Genomic DNA, 19,203 nt, shown 5'->3' on the forward strand with positions numbered 1-19,203 from the left:
AAGCATCAAATTGTTTCGCATTGCTTGAAGCTTTATGCTTTAGAAAATGTAGGTGAAAATTTAAGAAAATAAAGAAGAAAAATAAGTATCTTTCTTTATAGTTTAAAATTTTGTGTAAGTTTATAGTTTTTCCTAAAGTTGAGATTTTACTTTCCGAATCAGCCGTTATAAACAGAGTCAATATATCCTCCTTATCCCTAATACACATCCTGAAATGTTTCATCCTCTTGACTTGTATTCGTTTATAGTAAAAGCATTCATTCAAGAAGACATGATCTTATTGCACCGTAAACCACGTTTGTGTAGCAGTTTTTTTTTCATTATTTTTAGGTATAATCCATAAAAGGAGCGTCGATGACTTAGGGGTTAATCTGCAGATTCTGGATTCAAATCCTTCCATACCAATTATTGTTTAGTTGAGTTTATTGATTTTCAATTTAGATATGTACATTTATCCGATGTTCTTGCGGAAACGGAAAACATCGTGTTGCAACCGGCACATATCTACAAAGAAATTTAAAGCTATGTGTAAAGCCAACCAAGCTGCACTTGGCCAGTGTGGTTGACTATGGCCTAATCACCCCTAACTTAGGCTAGGCTCCGAACCCCGCAGTGGGAAAGTATAGTGAGCTAATAATTAATTAACCATAATATTGAACGTATGGCAGACTAGCTGTCGCCCGCGACTCCGTGTTCTGCATCTGTGCCAAATTTCATCAAGATCCTTGGAGCCGTTCCGAAGATACCTTCAAACAAACATACATCCATCTAAACATTCGCATCTATAATATTAGTAAGATTATTATTAAATTATGCAATCATATATTTCAGTATAAATATATCTATATTACACATTGACCCTGAAATTACTGTCATTGCCGCCGTATTTTAAATAATTAGCTTACAAAATTTAACCTTCATTTCAATAAAATTTGGTACAAACATATTATTTAAAAATTCAACCTCAAAAATTCTAAAAATTACGCAATTTGCATTAACTGTTTACGGAGTATATTATAACGGAACAATCGAATATGTGTTTTACACTCAAAACTAAGTCCACGTTTATTAAGTTTATAAGTTCTCAGGAGTAATTTAAATGTTGTTATTTTCAATATAGAAAAGTGATTCTAGATCGAGTATGTAAATATAATTTTAGGAAACTTGTTCAATTAAAGTTGTTTGTGACGCTATTCACAAATACTCTGTTGGCTCTCGAGGAAATGTCAAAATACATAGTGACATAACCCGTCTCACGCTGAGCGCGCGCGTTTATTTTCGTTTGCTTTACATCCGATTTATTTATTTATTTTAAATGTAAATAGTATTTCAAATTAACGTTACCATTATTTAATAAAATGCCTTATTCAATGATACGGCACTTACGCCGAACAGTGCTTTTAACTCACCAAATACGACTTGAAAGCACCATGACTAATTTAACTCATGAAGATTACCTGATTCGACCTCCAATAACACAATGGAGCAAAATAATTAGAGAAGCAGAAAAAATTGTTGGATATCCAACCTCTTTTATGAATCTTAGATGGCTACTAAGTGACGAATTCGCTAACATGGCCATGCATTTACGCAAAGTGGTAAGTACAACCTCAACGACAGAATTCTGCAATTTTACAAAAATGTGGAAGATAACCATGAATTTATGACTATATAAGTAATAATCAATTGTAATAGAGTACCAAATTATTTAGTTCTTAGCCCCTGATCTCGTGCCCTTGTAAATTGTAATTTTTTTTAATGTTGAAAACATCTAAATTGTTGCTCTTCAAAGATAAATATGTATTGGGTTTTAAAATTCAAGTAATTCTGCTATGTATGAAAACCTTTATGTACTAATGGAATAACTTGCAGATTACATAACACACAAGGTCATTACCATCATTAAGTAAACATATAGACATTTACATAAAACATTTTATTTTCAATGTCACACATTTCAACAGTGGTAAACTCCAGCAACATCTGTTGCAGGAATGGGCCAACTCACCCTGTGCAATACCACAACCACACAGAAGTGTGCATTCTGGAGGCCTAATTTAATTTATCTTTCCCTTCCCATCCTTTCCATAGATGAAGCCTGGGTGAAATTTCTACAGCACCCTTTTTGTTACCATGCCTTTTTGGGAGTTAACAGTGTTAAAAGAAAGAAAGAAAAACGTTTAGTATCATACAGAGAACATAAAACATACAAGACACTAACCTGATACAAAAATCTCGTAAAAGGCACAGGGAAGTTGGCTTCCTTTTGCCACATTTCTGTTTTTATGTTAGACTGTAATTAACAGACTGTCGATGCCCCTTTCTATTCAGTGCACTGAAAGGTTGCCCAACAATGTCCAACCGTAACACTGGTACTGCGCACATCAGGAACATTCTCTGGTTTTATCATGATTTAAATGTTTCTTCTCTTTTAGGTGGACAGTAACCATCCGTTGATGAAAACAGCAAAATCGGTCATATATAATGAACATAACAACCTTCAACCATGGGGTCTAGTTATCCTACTTTTATCGAAAGCAGTGAACCCACCAATGTCACCTTTGCAAGCCAGTAAAGTTAATGAGAGCCAACGTAACCTTGCCGAACTAACAGAAATGATACGAACAGGTCACTCAGTTCACAGAGGACTTCTGAATATACCGAGAGGAAAATATAAAGATTTTGATACAGAACTATTTGCTAATAAAATAGCTATATTAATCGGTGATTACTTACTTGTTACTGCTAATGGGATGCTGGCACGTCTGAAAAATCAAGATTTATCTTATTTAATATCTACAGCATTACGGGATATAAGTGAAGGTGAATTCTTTGGTGATAGGGATTCACAAAACATGCCGTTACCAGGTAAACCGTTGAGTATGTTGGATTTGTATGAAATAAATAGTGACACGTTGCCTTTAGATGTAACGAATGTATTAGGATCACCAACAAAAGAGTGGACATTACGGACTTTGTATGATGGTGGTAGTTTGTTTGGTCGGGGATGTGAGGGTGCTGTTCTATTAGCAGGAAAAGGAAAGAAAGAACAAGAAAGGGCTTATTTATTAGGTTGTCATTTGAGTTTAGTTTGGCAAGCGGCGAGTGATTTGCAGAAATTCACAACAAATAATAAAGAATCTTTCTCCTTAGTTAGTGCTCCGGTACTATTCGCGGTGAATGAATCACCAGATCTTTATGAGGAGATAGAAAAATTTAAAAATGATTTAAGGGAATTAGATTACGATGCACTTAAGAGTTGTGTTTTAAAAACAAATGCAGTAGAACAAACTAGAATGTTGTTTTCAACTAATTCAAAAATAGCATCCAGGTATGCGGACATGTTTGGTAACTGTGAATCTATTAGAACAATTAAAAGGTTAATAGAAACATTGTTATAACATATGTTTTTAAACCTTTTTGTTAAGGAAAATAATCCATATTATGTATTTAGTATTAGGTACTAAATAAGTTACCTTAAATACCTGGATATTAGTACAGAGATAAAAGTGGAACTAATTATGATTCTCTAATGCAGTGTTTCCCAAAGTGGGCGATAACGCCCCCTTGGAGGCGTTTGAAACCTAGGAGGGCGATAAGAGGCCCAAAAAATGGGGGGCATTGAAATTAATAAAAGCAATGAAATTGGGGTTTTTAAGTTTTAGGGCTGAATAAAAATTAGGGGCGCTCTGAAATATAATTGATTTTCAAAGGGGGCGGTGAAAGAAATAAGTTTGACAATCACTGCTCTAATGAATTACACTTAGAGGAACTTATTACAAAGATATGGGATATGTTCATATTGCAATGGAAATTAACAATGAATTCCATTGTTACCTGAATATTCTAACTTGACATAATATCTATTAAAACAAACTCTGTGGTGATGTAAATAATTGTAAAATGTAATTTTTAAGTAAAGATATATAGGCATAAATAAAAAAAAACTATATTTATTAAGTATTTCTGAATACCAACAGATAATAATCTTCGGAATGAACATCTAAATGATTACAAAATAACTTAGATAATCTTTACATCGTAACACAATGTGGTTGACCTTCATCTTTACTATGATGTATGATTTGCACTTTAAATTGATATCAATATTAATTGATTTATATATTAAATTCTTAAGTTTTCCAACCTTTATTTTAATAGCGGCTTAACTCACATATGATTGTGTGGTGACGGCACCGACTAGTGCGAGACGCGACGCGACCGCGAAATCCTTAAAATGAACACTCACCCTGAAGATGGACTCCCGATGGGTCCGAAAAAAGTCGGTGCCGTCACAGGACAATCATATAATAATTAAATTTTGTATATATATGCAAATAATTGGTTTAAAATAAGTATGTTTTGTTAAAATATATGTATTTAAAAATTAAGCAGATTTTTATCAAAACCAAAATGTTGTTAACTTATTATTTTCAATGTTTTTAGTTTATCTTACTAATATTATAAATGTGAATGTTTGGATGGATGGATGTTTGTTTGAAGGTGTCTCTAGAACGGCTTAACAGATCTTGATGATTTGGCACATATGTGGAACATAGTCTGGAAGAATACATAGGCTTATTACGTTTTTTTTTTAATTCCACACGGATGGTGTCAGTGACAAATTAATTAATAAATAACTTGCTTTTGTTACTTAATGTTTAATATAACTGTGTATATATTGAAATCTAAGAATTTTCTTTTTTTTTATTAATAATGTACCAGAATTGCCTATCCTTATAAGATATCAATTTGTAGTTATTTTTGTTATGTATTTTTCTTTTAAATAAATATAAATGTTGTTAAATTATTTATTAAGAAATAAATTTATTTATATGGGATTTATTTAGCGTTGCCAGGCGTCCGGATACAGCCGGACATAGGTAGGCTTTTTGATTGCGTGTCCGGCCAAAATAAACAGTGTCCGGGTTGTCCGGCTTTTGTTACATTTCGCAAGCGAGAGTGGCCGAGACTGACGATCGTGTCAAGCCTTTATACCCAAATGTCCGGCCAAACTGGCTGATCTGTCCGGCTAGTGGGTTTGGCGACCTGGCAACCCTAGATTTATATCATAAAACCTCTACACTTTACTATATATGTAAATTTTTATAAATATGTAAATTAAATTGGCCCAATTTTTCTGTGTATTAGAAATATTTATATACGTTTAATAGTATGTTGTTTGCTTGTTACATAATATACACATTATTTGAAATGTTCCTATGTTGTTGATAATTTCTTGATATTAAATGATATTCGAAGATAAATAATTTTTTATTTATTATTCCCATTATTATTTTTTTATTTAGCTTGAATCTATTGCCCTAAAAAGTGCTGGAATTTTGGACTTATTACCACTTTTAAATATTTTTATGCGTATGACGAAAATAGTCGGGATTTTAAAAATATTAGTGTTACGTCATAGGCGCATCTTTATCACATCTTACGCGATTTCTAACGTTCTTATCTATTAAGTGATTAGTTCAAAGATACGAGATTACGATTTATTTTTTAATAAAAAAAAATTCTCTAAACAGTTTCTACGTTTAAAATACTCTTATAAAACATATCGTTGTCTATGTATTTCCAATGAGTATGAAAAGGATGACTATATGTTTAACAGTTCTTTCGGCATTGGGATAGTCAATTGAATACTTTTATTAATATTACCGCTAATCATGTTTGCAAATAGACATGTGTGATGAGTAATAAGACATCCGGCTGCATTGTAATTGTGCCGTCTTAAAAGTTAGAATATTTGTACTATTGTTTTACATAAAGTATTTTGTGGTCATACTTTATTGTGATAAAGACCTAACCAATTTTATTACCTTCCCAAAGCAGTACAGTTTTTTCATTTAAATTGAAAGCCTGTTTGTAGAATTTTTTTTTTAATTCTAAACGAAGTGTCTTTTGCTTTAAAACTGCACCTAGTTTCTTAGTTTTTTTTTTCTAATTAGGATCCATGTAGAAACTCGTTTACTATAAGTGGAAAAAATACAATTCAAATTTGGAATATATGATTTTTTTTAATTTTTTGAACCGTTAATGAAGAGCAAAGTTATGATTGGCGCATCCGGATACATGTTTAATTGACACGGCATCTGATGTTATATCCCGCCATTTTGATTTCGGAACGCAAGGGGCAATGAGCGAAAATTTCATCATCGTTTAAATATTTATTATTTAAACATTTTATCCATGTTCAAATATATACACAAAAATAAATTCTATTTTAACTCTTGTATAAACAATGTTATGGATACTTGTTAAGTGATCGTCACGCATTAAACATGTCATGCTGACTAGTGTTAAATCTGAATTCATGGTAAATCAATTATGACTTGTAGATATTGTAGTCTCGTGAAGCATAACACTATGTAAATTATTTTAACACACTTCACAAGGTACAATCAATGGATTCTATTTTTGAAAAAATGTCAAGTAAAACCAACATTGACCATTTTAAGTCGTCTCTATAAATTGATATTTTAAAAAAGTAATGCCTTAATTAGAAATGGGTAAAAAATAAATACAAAAAAATTGATGATACAATTTTTTTATTAATTTATATAGTCACGGCAAAATAAATGCAACAAATTCAATGCGTGTGTTCATTTTTCCAGAAATTCTACCGCCTCACCATGGATAGAGATGGCCATTTTGTGTAGGGCGTGTCTAGCATCTTCTACTGGAAACATATCAGTGCATCTAAGAACGGCGTCCAATTCGTGATCTAAAAATATCCTCAAATATTCAATAGCCCTTGTACTTCGCACAGCATAGTGTAATTGTTTGATTTCTACCCCCTTCTTTTCCAATTTCGCTTCATATATATGACCATAAATAGTAGGGTACTCCCATAGAGCAATAATCACTGGCGCGCCAACCATAGAGTAGGAATGCGGATGTGTGTAAAAATCTTTGACGTCTAAATAAAGTTGCCAGATCATAGCCAAATGTCCACCGAGCTTGTACGCTTCCCTTTCCATCTCCTCGCTTTGCTTGCTGAGTTTCATGGCCGCTTGACAACCCTTAGCAAGGAGACTACCAGACGTCAGCATCGTCCGCAGCTTCCACTCGTCTATGCCTCGGCCGAGGTAGTCATTGGAGCCTAGTGTGCCGAGGTTATTCTCGCTCTCCCAGTCATAGCGTTTTATGATTTCATTTCCACCTGCAAATATTACCATCTGAGATCACATTCATTACCACTTATTACTTAACCAAGTGATAAAGTGAAGACTTTTGTTGTCGGAAGTCAAGGCCCACTTCAGGTCATTGCGTCACCCTAGTTAGTTACTTAACCAAGTCATTATCATCAACCTGCCCTTATCCCTATAGAGAGTCGGTACAGTGTGTACTACTCCTCCCTACAACTCTATCAGCAGTCATATCTGAATTTACCTCCTTCTTAAGTATATCCTCTATCACACAATCCATCCATACTTTCTTTGGTCTTCCTCTACCTTTAGTTATTTAACCAAGTATTTATAAAAAAAAAACCATAGTTATGAAGCATGTAAATAGAAAGTCATGGCCCATAAAATGTAAGAAGTTATTTTCGAAAGAGACAAATTAGAATTTAATCAAAAGAACAAAATCGTTTTATTGTGCAGTAAAATGATTCGTTCGAGTTATGCATATTGAGATAAAAATAATGAAAATACAAATACATCACAGATAAAGCAAAACGTAACGGATCTTATTAATAATATGTAAAAGCATGCACTCACAATTTCACTATTTTACTGTATTAAGCGAATAGCGAAAAAAAATTGGGATTTTTATGGATTTTAAATAAACCTTCGTCCCAATCAAATAGTATGATGCAAACCTTTAGGCTTCGTTGGCAAATGATTGCCTTCAACATCTGTCTCCCCGAGGAAGTCTCCCTCTACCAGGTCCCTTAGACCGGTGGAGATGAGCTCCGTCACCGCGTTATTACGCAGCCCGCCCAGGTGTGCCAAGCACTTGGCCAGGAGATAGTCACCTGAACAACGTACAGAAAATATTGCAAGTAAACCTCGTCGAAATATTGCAGCACGTTTGAGATTACATATTATCCAAAGAGATCTTAGTTACATATATACTTTTCTTATTGTGATCGCGATAATATGTGTAATTACGTGATGACGTATTACGAAAGTTGGTTCTGCAAGTATTTAAGTAAGTCAGAGTTATTTCAATAGAAGAACAATTTTAATAAACCTCTAACCAGTAAGTAGGACAATTTTATTCCCGCATAGCAAGTCATCGTATTTCTTCCCATGCTTCTCCTTTTCCTGAAGATTTGCCATAGTCTTATGTATGATGTGTCCGGTCCTCTTCATCTCTACGATCTCAGCTAGCGCCCTCTGTGCGTGCAATACTCCAGATGTATGCAGCTCCTGACTGAACTCAGCTGGATTGAATCCCGCCGCTTTTGATACAAGCAGGACTATTAATCCAACCGACTGAAGATTACTCTTGGATCCGATAAGTATGTTCTTGGCCGACTTCAGTAATGGATGATTGGTGCCTACCTATTAATTTTTTTTAATGAATTTCCAATATAAAATAAGTATTTACACTAAGACGCAGTGGCGCTACTGTTGCAGTGGTAGACAGAGGTATTAATTTCGACCAATCTCGTCTGAACTGGAGTAAATTAATTTAATGAACTAACTTGACTAACTGTAGCTTTCCGTTGTGAGTCATACCCTACCACAATGCAGTTATTTTTCTCATTGCCACCGCTCTTAGAGTGCACTATGTAAAAACATTGGCTATGTCTGAATATGTCCACGCACCAGTTTCCTAAGCTGTGTGGCAGCAACAGCGATCTCATCGTTGAAGAGCCAGCGCAGGTTGAGGAAGGAAGTGGGGTAGCCCACCATACGCTCCGCTTCCGACACCACGGCACGCCAGCTCAGCTCCTCGCGAAGCAGAGGACCGAGGCAGCTCGTCGTCGTGTACGATCTACGAAGACTTCATGCTTTATCAAAACTTAATGACCTATATACAACGGCTAATAGTTATATAGATGTACAGGGGAAAGAAGTGGGCAACTAAATAATAATATTAGTAACTTTTTAATCAAATAAGAGGAGTCCATGTTTAGTTTTGATTGAAAATACAGCATTGTGGTTGTCACCTATTTTCCCGGAAAAGGCATTTTACAAACGGAGCTTGAGGTAGCAGTTTATTCACTGTAGCAGAGTTATTAACCTCTTAAAAGAAAAAACAGAATTTTTTTAATTAAAATTATAAAACATTTTGCAATGCGGCAGAAATGCTAGACAGTGAAAACTTGATTAACCGGACTAATAATTGTCGTTAGGCATTCGTATAATCATATATAAAATGAAGTAAATTGCGTTTGGTGCATATATATGTATCTAGTACACAATGTTATGAGTGTGTTTTAAAGACATTTGATTAATATTTTCCAGTATACTATTTGCTAACTAGAACAATAACGAAATGTACAGGGTAACGACTCCGCGGGACGCGGGTATAGTATTGCCAGTAGAGAGAATAATCCAGAGATTTCTACTGTAATTGAATAAAACTGTTACCCTATCAAAATATCCACTTAAAATGATACCTTTTAAAATTATTTTTATAATTCACCGAACCTCCGCTGTCAAGTCTAGGAAATTTTTCATTGCAATTGTTTCCGTTAACCTGTCCATCTTTATTATAACATTTGGATGAGATGCTAATGTTATTTTTACAACAGAAATAACTCCTATTTACGCGCAATAAAACTCTTTTTATCTGCATAGCGGATGATACGTTTAAATTCTGTAAAATTTGAGATATACGGAAAATATAAAAGCGTCAAAAATGACACGTTTGTTTTTCAGACGCGGAGAAATTATAGAGAAATGACGTATGTCATTTTCAATTATATTTTTTATAATGAAACAAAAAAGCGAATTCTCACTTCCGGATCGTAATCATCATTTAAAATTAGTTGAACAAAATATGAAAAAAAAAACAACGATTTACGAAAGAACACGAATCGTATCGAAGACATCTCTCAACTTGATTTTTATTATTTATTACCAGATAAGGTGTTTAGAAACGCATAACGCATAGCTGTCGCCCGCCACGCCCTCCGCGCGGATAACATTTTTTTTAATTCCATTCCGGAGATACCTTCAAACATCCATCCATACATCTAAACATTCGCATTTATAATATTATTAAGATCTATTTATTATTCAAATAATGAATGTGATAATTTATTCAGCATCATAATGAACACTCTGTTATCTATTAAAATGAATGCCACGCGATTTTAAAATGTTACCTCAATTACACAAAATGATGGTCACCATTTGCCCTTTAAAGATATTTACATGAGAAAGTTCAGGCACTGTTTTAACATTTAATGATTAATTATTTTATAATTCTTGCTCGTATAAAAGTCTAAACATTCCCTTCTATAATTGTATAAACAGAAAAAACACAAACTAAGAAATACTCCATCTCATTCAATCGTAAGATCGGATCATCGATTAAATCCCTGCGTAATTATGGAAAAAAATGCATCTTTACCTAGAGGTGTTATTTTGTATTATAATTAGGGGCCGTAATTAAACATCTTGTTAATAATAGCATGCGCTTTTTTAAATTGTGGCAACCCTTTCAATTATATGCGTTATTTTTTTTAGTTAAAACATAACTCTGAGATTCTTTAGCTACACTGTTGAAAAATTTGTTCAAAAACATTAATTTAACCCCGCTCATTGTCTTTGAAAAAATGAAATATTGTTTTGTAGATGTGTTACTGCAGAAGTATAAATTGGCCATATAACATTACGTTGAATAACAAAAAAAACGTAATTTACTATTTGACATTTGACCCTGAGGTCGACAAATAAAAGAGAGTGCCTCGTAATTAGAATCAGTAACCGCAAACCAATTTTGTCATGCTACAGCTTTCGTTCCACAGTTTGTGATTCGAAATTCAAATGTCAGCGGATGTGACGCGCTACCCGATAATGGTAGATGCGTGCGCGGCAAAACGGAGAACGTTCGGAAATTACCTTCATTCAAAGTTCCTGTGACATTTTAAATTGCAGTTTTAATAGGCTAGCAAAAGTACAGCCTATTTATACGCTTTCTATTTATTATATGTCTTCTATTTTTTATTTTATTTTTCTATTTAAAATCGTGAACTCACGCGTAGCTTTAGGCAAATGTCTTCTCGTGTTAATTAATATCACTATAATAAGAATTGATTTCATAAGATTAAAAAGTTATTTTGTCCTTATTTAGAAATTAATTAGTGCATCTATAAAATTAATAATTAGTGCTTCTTTCTCTATATAACAACATGACGTTTTTGATGAATGTATTACAATATCATAAAGAGGAAAAAAAAATATTTTTTTATAAAAAAACTATTCGACCGATTTCAAAAATTATTTTTAAATTAGAAAGCTCCATTAGCACTGAGTAACGTAGGCTATATTTATAACTAGAAAAATATATATTTTTAATTCCGCGCCGCCGAAGTCTCCAGCAAAAGCTAGGATATAAAAGAAAAATGATAAAAAACCATAGATAAAAATCACTCTATGACAGCAAAATTAGTAAACTTTATTTGATTCTGATAATCGTTGGAACAATAATTATTTATTTATACATTTATATATACCAAATATTTTATGGTTTACAGAACATATTCATCCAAAAGAACGTTTTAAATAAATGTACCGAACAATAATACTTTTTTAAATCAATAATTTTTCTTTAGTTAGTAATGTCAAAATACTTGTTTTAAGACAACTCAACTCTGCCCTTTTATCGTAATAAATTATGAAATAACTATCGTATTTAAGTCCTTGTTGTTTTAAAACATCGGCGATGTATTTTGGAGCAAAAAAGGTCGGATAATAGTGGGGCGTGGCGGATTGACTTCTGCCTCTACCTAAATAAAACGCTTCTTCCAGTTTTTAAATTATGTTCTTCATAATTGAATAAATTGCCTTTCGACTTGTGTACTTCGTTTATATTCTTTTCTAAAGTCAGTAGCTCAATCAGTATATATATATATATACATAAAGACTAACTGTCGCCCCCGACTCCGTGCGCGCGCAGTTAAAAAACTTAATAGGGGTATGAAAAATAGATGTTGGCCGATTTTCAGACCTACTCAATATGCTCACAAAATTTCATGAGAATCGGTCAAGCCGTTTCGGAGGAGTATGGCAACGAAAACTGTGACACGAGAATTTTATATATTAGATAATGATTACATGATCGTCTCCCTGTCTTTTTTCATTTCTATGTGGGTAAGCGCACCAGGTTTATGCCACTTAAATTTATCTATAATTTGTGATTTCCGTCGTCTCTTTTAACCATGTCTCCTCTATAGTGTATTGTGATTAAAAAAATAAATAGACCACTATAATAGATATCTAAAAAAGAATAAGTGAGCGCTGATGTAACTGCATTAAAATACTTAATAGAAGTTTGTAGTAGCGGCCATTTTTGTTGTACATATTCCTGTACTAAGCGAGTTAATTACCCCACAATGACAGGTGGAAGGGTCACTGAAAATAAAGTTTAAAGTTGTTATGGTGCTCCCACATTGCCGTTAGAAAATGTTTGTAAACATTTTCTAACATAAAAACATTTACTCACAAATGTCGTCAATTGTTACATTTTGTTAGGAACTGTTACATGTTATAAGTGCTCCTACACTAATAGAAAATGTTTACTAACATTTTATAACATTTAAAATCTGGTATTGGCTCGCAGTTTGTTTGCGTTCTGAGAGCGTCTACACGAAAATGGAAGATGATTTGCTCATTGGAATGGCTTAAAGTTTTTGTTTAAAAAAGAATAAAAGGCGCCCTTATTCGATGCGCGAAACGCTAAAAGCTAGAGGAAAATATAGTACCACAGACTATCTCAAGGATTTGGGCATTGATGGTTGCTTAAAAGATTAGTTGAAAAGAAAGTTACACATGTTTTATTTTGTTATAATTTGTTAACTTAATGGTGCTCCCACATTGCCGTTAGAAAATGTTTATAAACATTGTTGTAAACATTTTCTAACATGAGAACATTTTTAACATTTGTGATTAAATGTTTGCCAAAAAATGTTTACTAACGTTACTAAACTTTTTCTAACGGCAATGTGGGAGCACCATTACGTTGCCAGCACTGGCATTAACAACTCGCACGCAACTACTGTATGAACAATTTTTTAACTAGGATCACCATGACAAGAGTTAGTAATGGACTGGAATTAATAACGTATGGTACTGTATATAAATTTTATTTATAATTTCAAGTGGCAAACAAGCAAATGTCCCATCGTTACCACCCAAGTCTACAATTTCACCTTTGCAAAGTACTTTCAAAGACTTATTTTTTATTATAAAGTATCGGACGCATTGCCTAGATGGCATACACACAAGGAGTCAGAACCCAATTAAAAAAAAACGCCATTCATATTCAAACTAGAACCAATAAAGGTAAGATTATGAGACTCGTTTCCTATTCCAATTTTATTACGTGGATACTTAGTAATCGACTAAAATGGCCGCCGCAGTCGCGATACGCATCGAAGAAATGACCCACGGCATTATTAATCGGTACGAATGCACGGCTCACCTGTGCCTCCCAACCTCGCGGAAATATGCACACGGGCTTTGCGCACCATTAACATAATTAGCTCGTTAATATATGAAACATGCTTAATCTTTCATGAACATAACTTACGATTATTTGGTTGCAACAAAAAAATACAACTTCTTTCAAAATCGATATAAAAGTTTGCTACACAAGGTGGCGTCAGGTAATCAACGAATTTATTGATTTACTTTTGTACGTATTTGTCATGATTGTAGTTAGCGTTGTCAGGCGTCCGGATAAAATCGGATATAGGTAGGCTTTTTGATTGCGTGTCCGGCCAAAATAAACGGTGTCCCGGCTTTTGTTAGGCTTTTTATATTTCTCAAATGAGAGTGTACCTATTAATACTGAGACAAAATTCTAAATAATATAGGGTGTCCGCCCTTTCTACCCAAATGTCCGGCCAAACTGGCTGGTCTGTCCAGCTAGTAGGTTTGGCGACCTGGCAACCCTAATTGTAGTTATGTAGATGTGAAAATATCATGACTTCTTCATGTTGAAGTGGTATTAAATCATGTTGCATAATAAACATAAGTAAGTTCAACACAGCGGAAGTTTATGTCGGTGTCATAAATAACAACATCCCGCGCGTGTACTTCATTCATCTAATTCTACGCGACGTAAATCAAACGGTTCGCGAACGCGTCCGAATCCAACAAATAAAATATGGCGGGACCGTTGACAATTTGACATTCATCGTTTCCCGCGCTATTTGCATAGCCTCTCGTGTCTCTGGTATTCCCACGGACATGTCTCAATAACATCGGTTTAGATCGCTAAATTAATTCAAGTGAATGGTGGCTTGTTTTCTGTAAATGGTTGTAATTATTTGATTGTCGATAACCGAATAGTGTTGTTAGTTGTTCTTGTTCGGAGTTGTTCGGCATGCGAGTTACGTGTCCCAAGATTTAATTAACAATTTACTGAAATATTGTCACAACATTTGGAGTGACGCTTTTTGTTCTTTTATTTTTGTAAGTAAGAATTTACAACTACAATTACTGACTAATAAATTCTGATCGTCAAATGCCAAAGCTGCTCAGGAAGCAGATTTCATATTTTTGTCTACAACTCTGAAGTACTCATAATATTTTGAGCCGCTAATAGCAAAATTGTGAAAGTATGGATAATCGATGTGTGGTTCTGGTTTCGAATATTGTCGTGATCCATATCCTAGCAAAGCCTATAAATGGTTATTTGAAAATTACTAATATAATATTCTGCTAACATTTTTTAGAAATAAAAAATAATAACTTCAGCTTCCAACACCGATAATTTGGAATATCAAATATGTTTCAATCACAGCTTCCGGTAGCTAAAATCGAATAAAATTAATTAGCCTATACAATCGGATCAGTCCCTCGTACTGACTGTTGCGCAAATCCCGATCCGAGACCAAATTAGCATACAAGATAGCGGCCGCTCGCATATCTGCAAACTAAATCAGCAGCCGGAGCCCTACGGTCGCCGCGGCCGGAATTCGAATCCACGCTCTCCTTTTGCGCAACTCTGCGTGCGCCCTTGAACGCATACAGTTTCTAATACCACTTGCCCTATCATGTTCAAATCTAACTTCAATTTGAGAATACTTAAGTCAGGACTTGGAAGATTTCTTTTTTTAAAGGCTTGTAGTTTTGTCACGCAAATTAAAATGACTTTAGCCTTGTTGCAGTTTTGGTATACAAACTTTATATTCCCATTTTCCGTTCTTGTAGAATCTTTGGAAGTAATTGTGTTAACTGATGCTTTTAAATCTTGAATGAGAAGTGTACAAGAACAATGCATTCGTGTCCATTTTAAATCACTGCTATAAATAGATATCGAATGATCTCCCCATCCCCATTTAAGCTCCAGCACAAAACCCGGTAAATAGAGCAAAAATGACGGCCGTCGAGGGATCGCCATCAGTTGGCGACATTTAAATGTGCGGCGGCGCTTTTACCTCCGCCATTTGCATGAGATCGCGTCGATCGGCCGTCTTGCGTCTTTTTTCTTTCTGTAAGAATAAAGCTCGAGGGACACCAACACCATAAAGCTAATTTATTTTTCTTAGAAACTCTTTTACTTTTTAGGTTAAAAAGCGTTTATTCATAAATTACGTTTTTTGTGGCTTCCTTTAGTTTTTCTTGATGTCTTTTGTCATGAATAATACACAAGCACTTGAACAATAATATAAGCTGTTAATTGTCTAAGTTTTTAATATATTAGTTAATCTCAAATCCTTATAAATAATAAGGTTCTCTCTGTTTTTAATAATAATTTGAAGACTCTACTAGAATAATGCACAATAAGCCAGTAGTATAAGTAAACGCAGTATTAAAAATAATGCTCTCAGTACGCCCACAGTCTTGTGCAAACTATTTTGTTATTTATTTTGTCGCATCGTATATTCGGTAGCGGTGTCTCAAAAGACCCGATTCAATTATTTACTTTATTTCTGTTTATTAAATACATTCTGTTTTTGTTTAGCAAGTTTTACTGTGTTCAATAATTCTAATGATAAATCAATTAAATTCATACGTACACTTTTAAATGATTGAATAAAAGATGGCGTCATTGTTTTTTTAGAAACCATGTTTAGAAGTTGAAAATAAAAACGATATACGCAATAGAAACTTTGTTCAGTCAATATCAATCTACAATGAACACAATATTGGGATTCAAACCCTGTATAACTCTTTTCAAACATCACGACGACCCAATATTATCATCATCAGTGCAGTACCCTTCCCCGCATTCCGTTACACCTAAAATTATGTTTAACGCAGCAAAGCGCAAAGTTAAGAGCTGCAAAGACATATGAAAACATTAATACTTATTTCTACATCAAAGTAACCTCGTTAATAAAACAAACTTGATTATAAATTAATATTTAATATCATATAACATTGGAATATTTAGTTACAATGTCCCTGTAGAATAAGAACACAAGGTCACTTGCCGCGCGCGACATCTCCAGCGCCTCATCGTACGCCGCCTCACTAAATATTCCCTCCGAGAAGCCTGGAGTGAAGGTAGTTGCATTATTTTATGTTTTATATTTTACGTTTTCGAAGGAGTTTTAGCTAACAAAATGTTATCAGCTCAGTATACGTCCCCACTAAGGGGTTCGGAGCCTACCCTATATTAAGGGTGACTAGGCCATAGTCAACCACGCTAACCCAATATGGGTTGTTTTGAAGTTGTTGAACGTCAGATAAATGTACATATGTAAATCGAAAATCAAAAAACACACTGCTAAATTGCGAGATTCGAACCCAGGACCTGCAGATTGCAAGTCAAGTGTTGAACCCCTGAGCCACCGACGCTCCTATATAAAATAAAACAGACATACATTCACATCACAGCGGCTAACATGCATAAGCAAGAAAATTATTGCAATCCTTTAGACCAGGGATCCCCAAACTATTTTGAACAAGTGACCCCCTTTTCCAAAATGAACCGTTACCACAGACTCCCCATGGCTAAATTATCTACTTTTAAGATCAATTATTATTTTTCATTCTGACTTAGGTCAATAGAAGAAGACAGAGTGAGAATTAGCAATGCTTTAAGTTCGATATCAACCCCTTTGGGAACCCATAGACTCTCGCTTATCAAGGTAATTCAGTATTTGCTATAGATTGGTCTAAGATGTACAGGAGTTTACCAGATTCTTAATCTAGTTTCATCACCAAATATGTACAAAACTCACCTGTAATCAAATTCTTATTCCGACTATCAAAGACAAAGTTTAATATTGCCTTTGCATTCATGACTTCCTGGTACTTAGGCTCCAGTATTACATTGCCTGTCTCATCTACAGCACAGGAGACAGCCGCAAACACATATCTCATAGCTAATCCGGAATTAAGAAGAGCGAGACATGCACAGTTTATTGCGCAGGAGAGAAGCTGAAAAATTTTAAATATTGAATGTTTGGATGTATGGATGGATGTTTGTTAGGTCTCTCTGGAACGGCTGCATGGATCTCGCTGAAATTTAAAATATATGGTGAACACATAGGCTAGTAAGTTTTTTTTTTAATTCAGCGTAGATAGAATCACGAGCGACATCTAGTATTCATGATATTATAGGAAACACTAAAAGAAATAGAGAACAATGTGTCTAGAATTATATTTTCTTTAGTTATTTCCAAGTTATTTTATAGTTGCTACATAACAGAGTGTACTAATATAAATAAGAAACAGTACACCCAATTATAAAAAATAAAAATAAAATATGGAACTATCTCAAGTGGAATGGTTATAATTCCATCAACTAATATTTACTTGTGTGAATACAAAAAATTAACACATTCAATGCTCTATCAGTTGAATATAACATGTAAAAAATCATGTGGCGTTGAATGTGTTAAACTAATATATCTCACCCCTCCATAATCTTCCAACTCTTGTATGGTGACTGTGATACCAGTTCTAGGGTATAGACTGCCCATTATAGCACTCTCACATGTCTGTCTGATTATATGTTCCTTATATCTGTAAATATAGAATAAAAAAATATAGTCACATAAAATAAATGCTTACATTCCCCAAATATACTAAATTTTGAATCTGTCAGTACGACAGAGTATATATAATAGGGTTTCAGGTGTCAGCAATTTTTCTAATATTATAAATTCGAATGTTTAGATAGATGGATGGATGGATGTTTGTTTGAAGGTATCTCCGGAACGGCTGCATGGATCTCGATGAAATACATAGGCTACTTATTACGTTTTTTTTTAATTGCGCGTGGACTGAGTCGCGGGCGACAGCTAGTACACAATATTAGTTTACTTTTGTCAACTAGTGTATATAGTATATATAGTTGATTTTGCCAACTAGTCAAGGAGTAACTATCACACATTTGTTCACAACAGAAGACTGGCGATGAACAAAAAACCTGTGATCCCCAATAGTTGATAAGTTAAATAAGAGTTCAACCGTTGATTCAACGAATTAGTTAAATCAACATGCATCATTTATTATATCTATAATTTTAAAACTACAATAATTACCTGTCAGGTACTGAAGGTCTGCCACCTTTGGTACAAAACAAAACTTCTAAATAGGACTTTTCAATGCTCTGGTTTTGTACTTTTATATCCAATGGGCCATTTACACTTATTAACGTTACCGTTTCACCTAAAAAGTGTATAGAACACATTTCGTATTAATTTGATTTTTTAACACATATATGCAATATTATGCATAACAAACCATTTAAATACCTTGAGATAATATCGCAGATCCATCTGATTTGCTTAATACATTCAATTCACATTTCATATGTTTTAGTTTACATTCTTTTGAATCTGCAGCTTCAGACATTGTAGTTTTTTTTTCAGTAAATAATAAAAATATAAATGGAAGTTTAAAACATTTTAAACTACAGTCTTGCAGAAAATCTATTGACCTTAGTGACTTGTTGTAAATTCTAATATTTTCCTACTTTTATTATTAAAATTCAAATATTAAAATTCAAACCTATAAAACATAACCTTACTTTTTGACTTGACATTTGTAGTCAAAACACAAAACATTTAAGTTTTTAAATATTTAATTGGCTTGGTAATTGGCT

At 33.8% G+C, this 19,203-nt stretch overlaps 3 protein-coding genes across 3 annotated transcripts; 1 reads left to right on the plus strand and 2 right to left on the minus strand.

The window, feature by feature from the left end:
- The first annotated feature begins 1,237 nt into the window (after positions 1–1,237).
- On the plus strand, positions 1,238–3,594 carry LOC106708739 (all trans-polyprenyl-diphosphate synthase PDSS2). Its single transcript, XM_014500287.2, has 2 exons — positions 1,238–1,598; positions 2,436–3,594. The coding sequence occupies exons 1-2, from the start codon at positions 1,359–1,361 to the stop codon at positions 3,399–3,401; spliced, it is 1,206 nt and encodes a 401-aa protein (XP_014355773.2). The 5' UTR covers positions 1,238–1,358; the 3' UTR covers positions 3,402–3,594.
- Positions 3,595–6,587: 2,993 nt separating this feature from the next.
- Positions 6,588–9,765, minus strand: LOC106708609 (all trans-polyprenyl-diphosphate synthase PDSS2). Its single transcript, XM_045681973.1, has 5 exons — positions 9,587–9,765; positions 8,790–8,958; positions 8,216–8,522; positions 7,835–7,990; positions 6,588–7,174 (listed from the first exon to the last, which is right to left on the minus strand). The coding sequence occupies exons 1-5, from the start codon at positions 9,763–9,765 to the stop codon at positions 6,615–6,617; spliced, it is 1,371 nt and encodes a 456-aa protein (XP_045537929.1). The 3' UTR covers positions 6,588–6,614.
- A 6,751-nt stretch (positions 9,766–16,516) lies between these two features.
- LOC106708792 (exosome complex component RRP46) lies at positions 16,517–19,025 on the minus strand. Its single transcript, XM_014500348.2, has 5 exons — positions 18,854–19,025; positions 18,641–18,767; positions 18,011–18,119; positions 17,333–17,531; positions 16,517–16,641 (listed from the first exon to the last, which is right to left on the minus strand). The coding sequence occupies exons 1-5, from the start codon at positions 18,951–18,953 to the stop codon at positions 16,517–16,519; spliced, it is 660 nt and encodes a 219-aa protein (XP_014355834.2). The 5' UTR covers positions 18,954–19,025.
- Positions 19,026–19,203: the final 178 nt, after the last annotated feature.

This window comes from Papilio machaon, chromosome 17 (assembly GCF_912999745.1).
Source record: "Papilio machaon chromosome 17, ilPapMach1.1, whole genome shotgun sequence".
Taxonomy (NCBI): domain Eukaryota; kingdom Metazoa; phylum Arthropoda; class Insecta; order Lepidoptera; family Papilionidae; genus Papilio; species Papilio machaon.